Below are 11,873 nucleotides of genomic sequence, written 5' to 3' on the forward strand. Positions count from 1 at the left end.
AGGATCACAAGTCCGCATCTTGTACAGCAATTAACCACTAAGAAGAATATATGCAGTGTATTATTTGTTGAAACTGTACTTCTGATTTGATTTGAAACTGTCTCATTGCTATCTGTTTATCAATAAAACTTAAAAAAAAAAAAAAGAAAATGGTAGAGCAAAACAGGTGTCGGGTATATGCTAATTGGAGGTCTGGGGTGCCTGTTCCCAGGAGAGGTTATGACCTCCTGTGCAGTCACCAGAAAGCTGGGCTTAGGGGTTGAGACCTGCTTTCCTCAGGGGAGACACAAACCTGCGTTTGGTGCCTCTGCACAGCACCCCTGACCTAACCCATCGTTCCATGGTCACTTCTCCAGGGCTCCTGGGAGCCTTACAGGCAGCAATCAGCTCATGCCCCTCAGCTATGGGATATAGGATAGGAGCCCCCCCCCCCCGTTCCCCACCTGGGGATACTGATGCTGGGTGCAACCGTGGCTCCACAATGGAGGGGCCTGACGGACGGGCCTCTTAGCCAGTGTGGCCTCTGTCTGATGCCAGACTGGCCTGCTCTTCACGCTGAAGACCGAGGGAGCAAGCTGCTCCGGGACGAAGCTGAACGGAGGCTGCCCAGGAAGTAGGACGACTCCAGTCTGTATTTACAAAGATCGCGTTTGGCTCTCACGCGCGTTATTACAATACCAGTCTGACAGATCGGGTGGTAGGCCAGGAAAGTATCAGCAAGCCAGTAGCCGGTGCCGGTGTGGGGAGGGCTTCTGGCCCCAAGGCCCGGTGTGCCACTGGAGGAGGTGAACGAGCCCTCCTGGTGGCCTCCCTCCCGCGGGCCAGGCAGGGCTGCAGTGTTCCGCACCGGAATCCACTCAGTCCCGCGCCTGCCGCGTGGGCGCTAGGTTTGCTCTTTGTCTGGAACACAGAGACCTGGGAGCCGGAAGGCGCGAATTCTGCAGACACAGCGGTCCTAGATCCTCGGTGCTGAACATGTGCGCGGCCAGGCCGCTGCGCTGCGAGCCTTTGCCCGCGAGCCTGCACCTCTAGCGCAGCGAGGGAGGAGCCCCCTGCAGACTGACGGCGGAGGGGCGCGGTGGGGTGCGGTGGCCTCCATTCGCAGGCGCACACCTGCTCGCGGGTCCCAGGCCCTGCGCGTGCTCGCGGATCGCCCGGCGAGCTCCATCCCGTCATCCGCCGGTCCCCCCCCCCCCGTGCAGACCCTCGCCCCACCCCCATCCGGCCAAGAGCCCGCGTGGAAACGCTGGGACAAAATGGCCTGCGGTTCGATTCATAAATAAAATCGCGCCCTTTGGCTCCAGGCTGTCCGACATTTTGTGACTTGCGCTTTTTAGCTTTATCATAGATTTAGGAGGCGACTGCTCCGCCGTGTGCCCATCCATTTCTAAAAGCTGGCCATTTAGGGCCGGGCTTTAGCCTTTTAGGAGGCGGGCGAGCGGGGAGGGCGGGAGCGGGCGAGGGACGTGACGGCAGCCCGGGCGGGGCAGGGCCTCCACCCTCTCCATCCACACGGTGCGGTGCGCAGTTATTGGGCAGGACCCTCCCCGCGAAATCCTCGGGATCGCCCGCGTCTCCGGCAGCAGGAGGCGAGCCCCTATTCGCTGCGCCAACGCCTCCCCGCCCCGTTCCTCTCTGCGCTGGAAATTACAACTCCGGGCGCGCGGCGCGAGCAGGGAGGGGGTCACCGAGCCAGCGGCGCCCGCCCCTCGCTCCCCGCTGCAGCGTCGCGCGGCCAAGGTCAGGGCCGGCGCAGGAGCAGTGCCGCCCCCGGGACGAGGTCACTGCTGGTCGCACGGGCCGGTTCCTAGCTGAGAGGCGGCGGGGCGCTCGCGGGGGCGCTGTCCGCCGCCTCGTGGTGCTGGGCCAGCAGCGGCCCGCGCCGGACGGGGCGGGGAGAGGACAGAAGCAGCGGCTGGGAGGACCCAGCCCCGGCCGCCGCGCGGGCCCTGTGAGCGCAGGAGGTGAGCACGCGCCCTTCGCCCGCCCCAGCTGTCCAGCGCGGTGGCCGCAGGACCACAGAGGAGGCTGGCAGCAGGCGCGCGGGGGATGCCCCCAGTTCCCCGCCCAGCAGCTCCGACCCCGCCGGCCGCCTCTCGCCGGTCTCCAGAGCAGCGCGCGCTGATCCCCGGCCCCGGGCTGCTCGGACCGCGGCGATGGAAGAGGAGCTGAAGTGTCCGGTGTGCGGCGCCCTGTTCCGCGAGCCGATCATCTTGCCCTGCTCGCACAATGTCTGCCTGCCGTGCGCGCGCACCATCGCGGTGCAGACCCCGGACAGTGAACAGCACCTGCCTCCACCGCTTCTATTGCCCCGGGGCCCAGACTCTGACCCCGCGGCCTCTGGAGGCGCAGGGGCCTCGGGGGGCGCGGTAGGGGGCGCGGCTGCGGGCGGCGGGGACCACGCCGACAAGCTGAGCCTGCACAGCGAGACGGACAGTGGCTACGGCTCCTACACGCCGAGCCTCAAGTCCCCCAACGGGGTCCGCGTGCTGCCCACGGTGCCCGCCCCCCCAGGCTCTTCCGCGGCTGCGGCCCGGGGCGCCGCCTGCTCGTCTCTGGCCGCGTGCTCCTCCAGCTCTATCACCTGCCCGCAATGCCACCGCAGCGCCTCCCTGGACCACCGCGGCCTGCGGGGTTTCCAGCGCAACCGGCTGTTGGAGGCCATCGTGCAGCGCTTCCAGCAGGGCCGAGGGGCGGCGCCGGGGGCGTCTGCGGCCGCGGCAGTGGCCGTCTGCCAGCTGTGCGACCGCACCCCGCCAGAGCCGGCGGCAGCGCTCTGCGAGCAGTGTGACGTGCTCTACTGCGCCGCCTGCCAGCTTAAGTGCCATCCGTCCCGGGGCCCCTTCGCTAAGCACCGCCTGGTGCAGCCCCCGCCACCTCCTGCGCCTCCAGAGCCGGCCCCCATCGCCCCCAGCGCGGGCAGCGGCTGCAAGAGTCCCGGAGGCGCTGGCGGGGGAGCGGCTCGCAAGTTCCCCACGTGCCCGGAGCACGACCTGGAGAACTACAGCATGTACTGCGCCAGCTGCCGGAGCCCAGTGTGCTACGTGTGCCTGGAGGACGGCCGGCACGCCCAGCACGAGGTGAAGCCGCTGGGTGCGGCTTGGAAGCAGCAGAAGGTGAGACCCGGCGCGTGAGCGCAGAATACCCGCGGCTGAGACTGAGTGGGAACTACCTCATAGTTCGTTCGTTGGTTTGTTTGTTCATTCGTTCCCTCACTCTCTCACTCATTCATTCATTCATTTTGGCAACATTGACTTTTGCTCAACATTCAGCGAGTCAGGGTCCCTGAAATGGGTACTACGGGTGAACAGGACAGATGAGGGTTAAGTGACTTATGGAGTCTCTTCCCATCTAAGACTGTGACTCTAACCAAAGTGGCCTCAATCCCAAAATCTAACTAAGTCATGCTGTTGGCGCTTCTTGATTAAGGCAGGCAGGACCGCCTTCCTCCCTCTGGGGGATTTTTTTTTAAATTTATTTTTTAAGGTGCAAGTATTACTGTTTGACTGCATACAACTGGTGCCTTTCCAAGCAGGTAACTCTGATCCTGAGGTGAGAGGCTTCTTCCTCAAGAAGGACAAGGGAATTTTCTGTTCAGCCCCGCCCTCTCCCCACTTTCCAGAGCAGAAATCCTCAACTCCTCTCCAAATGCATTCTGTCCCCAAAATGCCCCACAGCCTAAAGGGGAGACACAATGCCTCCTGAGCCCCCTTGCAGCATTAGAGCATGCACCCTGTAAGAAAGAGACATCCTTTTCCCCAGAGACCACTCCTGACTGGTGGTGGGGATGTGGGATGGGGCTCCCAGTTACAGGACTAGGTGCCTAGGAAGTGTTACTCTTTGCAAATTATGGCTGACAACATGAACTCCTGTCTGACATAGGAAAAAGGATAAATTATTAAAATTTAGTCAGGCCATCATCAGGTTCAGAGACAAGCTGGGCTCTTCTAGCTCAGGTTCACCCAATTTCTCAGGCAAAGTAATTAGCTGGGCAACAGCACTCATCCCTGTAGAGGCCGATGAGCTAGGCCTGGCAGGTTACACTCCCTTGGTAAGGACCCTAATGTATCTGCTTCCCAGACCCTATTATGCAATACATCCTTTCCAGTAAAGTCTAGCAGAGAAGAAGCAGAGGTCTCCAGATGGCCCAGTAGTAAACAGTGTGTGTGTTTAGATGGAGAAGAGGAACCACAGGAAAGTGAAGTCACTTGCCAAGGCTACTTTGTCATCCAACTGCAAACAGGCAGAGAGGGCAGCACAGAAGAGACTAACTGCTGTTGTCTCCTAGATTTATTGTTCCCGTATATGTAAATATGTATAGTTACTATGTATACATTCATCTACTACAATGAACATGTGTTGTTATTGTAACTTTTCCAATAAAACAGGGGAAGGGAGTCCAAACACTTTGGAGGCTAAGGCAGGAGAATAACTGAGTTTGAGGCCAGCCTGGGCCTGCCTGGACTGCATAATGGGAGTTTATCTCAAAACAGACAGACAGACAGACAGACAGACAGACAGACAATCAGTCTTCCAAGGAGCAGGAAGTTACTGAATAGGTTTTAAGACTTGCCATCCTACAGTGCAAAGGACAATTTCCTGACAGTTATTCAAAGGTGAACAGCACCTCTGGTAAGAAATCCTGCCCCGCTGGGCATGGTGGTGCACACCTGTAATCCCAGTACTTGGGAGGCTGAGACAAAAGGATCTCCTCAAGTTTGGGGCCAGCCTTAGCTACATCATGGGTTCAAGGCCAGCCTGAACTGCTTAGTGAAACCCTGTCTCAAAAAACAAAAACAAAAACAAAACCTGTGCCCTTCAATTGCACAGCCTGGGTTCATATCTCAAGGATTTCATTTTACCAGCTGAGTGGGTGGAGGCAATTTTCATTTTAAACTCATTGAAAGTAACATCTAACTCAAATCCTTGTGGAAAAGAGTATAATTCTCCATGTTTAGCTTCTACCTCAGTACCTATTATTTTTATGGTCTTTTTTATTTTTTTTTTATGGTCTTAAAAACAGTGAGCTTGCTGAAAACTGCAGGGCAGCAGTGTGAGTGCTCTTTTGGCCTCATTGACTGGGTTACCTGGAGAAAACACCAGCTGGTGACTTTCGATACTGCTTGTGCTGAACCCTGAATCAGCTTCGGGATCAATAGGGGTGCATGCCTTGAATTCACGACCACTCTTTGGACATTTTTGTGGCAGATAGCGTTGCAGGAATTGTAGCTCCTGAGTTGTTTCATTGTTTAAGGGGCTAGACAGACATCATTTACAAATAAAGAAATCACTCATTAAAAGACTGATGAATTAACAAGACAAGAAGTGTGGGTTCTAAAACTCACACCCAGATTTCACAAGCTGTTAAATGTTCACAACCTAGAGGGCCAAAACTAATCTTGGATATTGCCATTTGAACATTCAGAATAGTGAGGAGTGCAAAGAGGGCTCAGATAAGATTTTGTACTTGCAAAAGAGTTTAAGTGTCTTGCCTGGAAAAGTGAGTTGGATAACACAGTATGATTTCAAAGACCAAGACTGAGCAGAGAAAATCAGTGGTCATTCCCAGTTTGGTATCGAAAGCAGATTTGATGCCAAAATCACTACCTCAACGAACAATGTACAGTTATGAGGAATCATGGAAAGCCATGAACAGCTGCTTAGCCTAGTGCGTGGGGCACCTGGGGGAAATGTGACTATGCAGGATTCCCTGTCTAGTGCTTCAGGAACCATGAGGTCACCCAGCGAGAACACAGATAGTTCTGGGAAACACCTCAAGAATGGATGTAGGCTCTGCTGTTATTTAGCAGCTGCTGCTGGTTTTCTACAAAAAGGAAACTTAGTGCTTGTTGCAAGCATCTCACTAGGGGCTGGCTACAGGAAGGAAAGGAGCAGAGGATGCTCAGCTGAGTTTCGGCTAGGGAGGCTGGGGCAGGGACTGAAACCACTACTGGAGCTGCTAGAGTGGTTCCTATGGGAAGCTGAATGAGAACTCTATTTCACACTCCCCACTTGGCAGCAAGTTCTTCAGTAAACCTTACAGTCTTGGGTTTTTGTCCCTGTGTTTCTTGTCTACAACCCTCAGAACCTGTGACAAAGCCCTGCTGCTCCCAGCAGCACTCCCCTGGGGCCTTCAGAACAGCTAGCTGTAACTCCTCTCCAGACAACTGGAGCCTACATTTGATCAGTGATACTTCAAGGAGACCTATATGTTTGTGACACCAAAGTCTGTTGATTATCAACTTTTACAATGGTGGAGAACCCTTTTGTTCTTGGTTAAATACATTTTAATATGACTCTCTTAGAAGACAATTAACCCTAACTTCTGACAGAAAGAAGTCCTGTGTATCTTGAAAAGCAAGCAGGAAGGGCAGCCTTCTAGGAGAGTTTTTGCTTTTTCTTTTGTTGATTGACCCAAACTCAGGGAGCTGGGCAAGGTCACTGTGGACTGAAACACTGCCTAGCGTAGTATCCCAGAATGTCATCTGAAACTCTTGCTTCAGGGAGCACCTGAGCTGCGGGTGCAGAGGGCAGGCCCTGAACTGAAGGGTGGATGTTGGTTCCCCAGCTGAGGCTGTGGAGCGCTGCCCAGGCCTCTTGGGCTCCTTGAGAGCCACGAGGGGAAACAGAAGAGTGCCCAAGAACTTCCCCAGGTGCTCCAGGGGGACCCCTTCAGCCCAACCCAAGAGTGACAGAGGGCATGGACTGGGAAAGGGGAAGGAAGGTACATCCGCTCTCTGTAGGGCTCAAGGCTCTGCCCAGGGCCTGTGGCTTCTCTGTACCTCATCTGACCTATTTTGCAAAGGCCCTATTTTAGACTTTCAAGCCTCAGTGGACATTCCTCTGCCCATCACGGGACTTCACCCATGTGACAAAGGCAGACTGTAGAATCCTATCTGCATTATCACAGGGATATGTATTTTAACATTTGTAGCTCCTATCACTCAAGCAGTAAGTACTCAAAAATAACAACTGCAGACATCAAAATGCAGACTTAACTGTCATCCCTGAACTCTAATTTACAGGGGAAAACTTTTTAACACTTGACAGTTTTGCCTTCTACAATTCTACTATACTTTTATTTTGACACTGCCTTTTTTCTATATATGAATACAATATAAATGTCTTTATTGAGAATTAATATGTATTAATTTTGATGGCTATATGCCACTACTTTGTAAGGACTCATTTTATACCCTAATTCTGAAGTTAGGTTATTTTTACCTTTTGTTGTTATAAACATTTCTCTATTTAAATCTTTGCTTTATACTCTTAATTAATTCCTTCAGTTAAATTTCCAGGTGTGGAATTGTAATATTAGAGGTTACTTGACTTTAAGGCATCTAATAAATGTTACCCAATTACCTTTCATCTACATACCTATTGTTAGTCCCGATAGAAAATTATGCCAATAACAAAAAATTCACGTGGATAGGAACAAAAGGGAAACCATAGAGTAGCAGACCGCCTTGCTTATAATTATCGTTTGCTATTTTTGTTACATTGTTATTAGAACTTTTTAGAAAGAGAATCACAAGTATCTAGACTTTCATATGCTTAACTACCAGGGAGGGGGCTGCTTTCCTTTAGAAGTGACTAAACTCTGCTGCTCCATTTCCTTCCTTAAATTTAGGGCCCATGAAAACACAAAGCCCTTGGGGTCCACCTAGGACATTTTAGGATGGGCTTGGGTGCTCATAAAAAGTTGAAGAGAGGGAAGAACTTGGCAGGAGGTCTGACCTCACCCTTACTGCCCTGTGCTAGATGCTGACCCCAGGCAGAGCACTGAGAGCCACAGCATTGGACGCTGGGCAGCCCCTCCTTATGGTCCTTGGAAATCTATTCATTCTAAGAGGCACCTGAATTTTCAAGAAACTAAATCTTTTGCCAATGCTGATGTTCTGGGAAAAGAAGAGCCAGGTTGGCTTCTGTTCCATTTACCCCAAACTGGCTAGGAGCTGATAGCAAGGCTGCCCGGGTTCTGGAAGCCAGGCCCGCTGAGAGGACAAGGCTGCAATGTGCCCCATCTCAGCTGTGTCACGAGGCCAGCATCTTCAGACCACCTTGAGTGTGGCCTGCCCCAGGCTTGGACTTCATCTCAGGCAGGAACAACTACTTGTAAAGAACCTTATGTGACACCCTTTGAAATGCCTTCTTAGTAACATGCTTTCCTTGTCACTCTGCACAGCTGAGATTCCAAAAGTGGGACAAGAAGAAAAGGCCAGACTTTGAATGGCTTTTCATTTGACTTTGAAGACTTTATCATGATGCAGAGGTTTAGAATTAAAGTTCACTTCAAAGACTGTGACAGGGCCACCCTCCTGTCACCAGTTATGAGTAAATCCCATAATACATGAGGTGTGATCAAAATATATGGTAAATATTTAAAAATTTATTATAGTACAGGACATATTGCCATGACCCTCTCTCAAAACCCTCCCCCTCACCTCAAACGCACTTATTCCATTGTTCCTGCCACTTCCCACATCAGTTCTGGATGTCTTCTTTCCTGAGTGTCTTTATAAGATGCGATTAAAAAAAAATAATGCTGAATGCTGCTGCCAAGTGCCATCCACTGGAAAGGCAGCCTCATAAAATCACGACACTGTGTCTTCATCTACCTCATTCACCGGATCTGGCACTGTGTGACTTCTGGCTCCGACCACGAAGGAGAAATGTTTTGAATCAATTCAGGACCCCAAGGCAACCACAAGAGCACAACTAAAGGCACCTGTCTGCTGTTGTCACTTGGATTTTCTTTTAGTTTTTGTGCCTCGTGTTCTAGAAAGCAGCAAAGAGTATGCCTTATCTATTCCCTCAGGGCCAGCTCTGGTAGTGGCTGAGGAGCTAAGGAGGGAGAGATTCCTGGAGAGCACTGGGGCTGGGGCCTGCAGCACATCCACCCTCCGTGGTTGGCATTGCCCTTTGTGAGGCCTTTGCAGCACTGACTGCAAGGGAATTCACGCACTTGTTTTCTAGGATTGGCTGCTTCCCAGAAGAGAGGATAAATTGCAACCTCCTCATTTTGCAGTTGAGGAAACTGGAGGTGAAGGGCTTGTTCGTCTTGTACCGCAAGATGTGAAATAATTGTGCGAAAATGGAGCTGGGGGCATAGCTCACTGGCACAGTGCCTCCCGGGCAAGCACAAGATTGTGAGTTTGATTCCTAGTACCAAAAACCAAACAAACAAATGAAATGGGCTTTATTGTACCTCACTATACATTTTGAATAACTATAAAAATTCAACAGGCAGGATACAGGGCCACACTCCTGTCATCTCAGCTGCTTGGGAGACTGAGGCAAGAGCACTGTGAGTCTGAAGCCAAATGAGGCCACAAAACAAGACCCTGTCTCAAAGACAAAGACATAAAAATAAATAAAAAGGCTAGAATGTAGCTCAGTAGTAAAGACTTGCAAGCATGAGGACCTGGACTCAATCCCTAGTAATACACACACACACACACACACACACACACACAGACACACACACACACCACACAATGCTATGTATATATCTGAATGCCTCAAAGTGGTATGCATGACATTTTCTGAAGAGCAGTTATATATGGGAGAAATAAAGGGTTAACTGACAGCAACTCAAACGGACCTGCGTGGGGGCACAACCTCTTCCATCCAACTGGAATAGAGCAGCAAGGACAAGAAATCACAGGGAGCTGCAGTCCAGGAGCCAGATGCCCTACTTAAAACAAGCAGGACAGAGGTATTTGAGGGCTGCAGGGCCTCAGAGGTTAGGCAGCACTGCCTCCCTGTTGTACACATGGCCTCCAATCGGGGACATGATTTGGGGGCCTACAGGGAAGGTCAGCATCCACAAGGACTGGCAAGGTAAGCATTGGCCAGGAACTCCAGGAGTGGGGACAAGATCTGAACAGACTAATCAGACCACAATTCACTCCAGAAGGAAGTGCTTGGCCCTAGTCACATGTCACCTAAAAAACCTGTCCAGATGGTGTGCCACTTTAAAAAAGTAGGTCAAGGCCGTGTTAGGAAATTTAGACAAATGCAGTACTTGCACTTGCCAAATCTCCTGTATTTGTTTATACTTCGATTTTTAGGTGATATCTATTTATTTATTTATTTATTTACTTTTGCAGAGCCGGGGATTGAACTTCAGGTCCTTGTGCTTGCTAGGGAAGCGCTTATTCTACTGAGCCATCTCCCCAGCCGCAAGGTGATATCTAAAAACCAGGAAACCAGGGAAATATGAATAATCAGGAGATACAAGCCTCCTCAAGTGGAAAGCCAAGACCTAGGATTGCTCAATACATTACTGTTGCCTTTGTACTGGTACTACCCATCAGCTGGGCCACATGCCCACAAAAGGAGAAGCAGCCCCACAGCAGCTCACTAGGGTAACCAAAGCTGGTGGTGCCTCCCGCCCCCATATCCTCTTTCTGAGCTTTCACCTATCTTGGGTATCTGTTCTCTGACCCACCCAAGTACTTAGTGAGTGTCTTGCTTAGTGCCAAGTCCAGGAAAATCATTATTGTGCTTGGAGAAGCAAAATCTAGTCACAGGAAAAAGAAAAGAAACACATAGCCGAGTGAAGAATTTCTGTAGTGATAAGTACTAAGTGGAAGTAAAAATAATGTAATAAAAACAGTTTGGCAAACTTTAGGGGGTGGTTGACAAGCAGCTATGGGGACCGTGATTTTATCTGGGACTTGAAGCTGGACAAGGAGGAGCAGGGACCAGCCCTGAGGGCTCCAGGATTCACACTTCTCGGGGAAGCAGGAAATGAAAACCAGAGTGGTAGAGCCTGGCATTTTTTTTAAAAAATGCATTTAGTACAGGTTCTACACAGATTGCAACGGTAGTGATCCTCCTGTTTTCAGCCTCCCAAGGACTGGGATTACAGGTGCATGGCACCAAGCCCAGTCTCAATTGCCATCTCAGCGTGCATGCTGGGGGATAGAACTCCAGTACCTGAGTCTTCCCGGGTCCTCCTTGGTCATCCCATCCTCTTCCCAGCAGCACAGTCCCTCCCAGGACGGTAACTGCTTCTCTCCCCAAGACAAAGGGCTTTTCTTTCCTTTCACTTCAGCAATAAGGGGTCTTATGCTATTCTGAATTTTATAGACTCTTGTGATCTAAACAGGCACTTTAACTCACTGGACTATCTTAGCCTGGCATGTTTGAAGAGAAGAAATGGACATTTGTGGGTGAATATAGGGCAGGAATAAAGCCACAAGAGCCACAGATGAGGCTTGCATCTGTGGAGACAGGTTGGATTGCATGGAATTCCTGGGAACCACAGTAGGCCTGGAAGGCAGTGGGGGGGGGGGATGATACTTGTTTCTTAGAAGGTCATTTTGACCTTTGTCTGATAGGAGCAGTGGGAGACAGGGTGAAGTCAAGGAACGCTAATGGGTTATTGCAGAGGATTGGACTGCAGATAAAGGAGCTTCAATGAAAAGAGGGACTGCAGGAATGAAGAGAAGCATGGGCATTCCTGTCCCACTGGAGCCTCTCAGCTTCTTGGACTCGTGGTTTGATGTCTTTTATTAGGTTTACAAAATTTTGTCTACTATCACCTCCAATAATTTCTCTCTCTCTTAGTCTCTCTCTCTCTCTCTCTCTCTCTCTCTCTCTCTCTCTCTCTCTCTGTCTCTCTCTCTCTCCCATCTCTCCCTCCCTCCCTTGCTCTCCTTCCTTCCCTCCCTCCCTCCCTCCCTCCTTCCCTTTTTCCCTCTTTCCTTCAACAGGGTTTCATTGTGTAGTTCAGGCTGGCCTTGAATTTACTGTGTAGTCCAGGCAGACCTTCAGCTCATGGTGATCCTCCTCCCTTACCCTCATGAGTGCTGGGATTACAGGCATGCACCACCAGGCCCAGCAAAAATTTAGTCAAGTAA

At 51.1% G+C, this 11,873-nt stretch overlaps 1 protein-coding gene across 3 annotated transcripts in view; it reads left to right on the forward strand.

Annotated features, from left to right (window-relative positions):
• The first annotated feature begins 2,156 nt into the window (after positions 1–2,156).
• Trim67 (tripartite motif containing 67) overlaps positions 2,157–11,873 on the forward strand; it is a 35,107-nt gene continuing 25,390 nt past the window's right edge. For 2 of the 3 annotated variants that reach the window (XM_023700877.1, XM_004640823.1), the window contains exon 1: positions 2,157–3,116. In XM_023700877.1, coding sequence (XP_023556645.1) covers positions 2,157–3,116 — 960 coding nt within the window. The remainder of the gene's footprint in view (positions 3,117–11,873) is intronic. The other variant, XM_012516820.1, reaches the window with a different exon arrangement.

This window comes from Octodon degus, unplaced genomic scaffold (assembly GCF_000260255.1).
Source record: "Octodon degus isolate 3935 unplaced genomic scaffold, OctDeg1.0 scaffold00127, whole genome shotgun sequence".
Lineage (NCBI taxonomy): Eukaryota > Metazoa > Chordata > Mammalia > Rodentia > Octodontidae > Octodon > Octodon degus.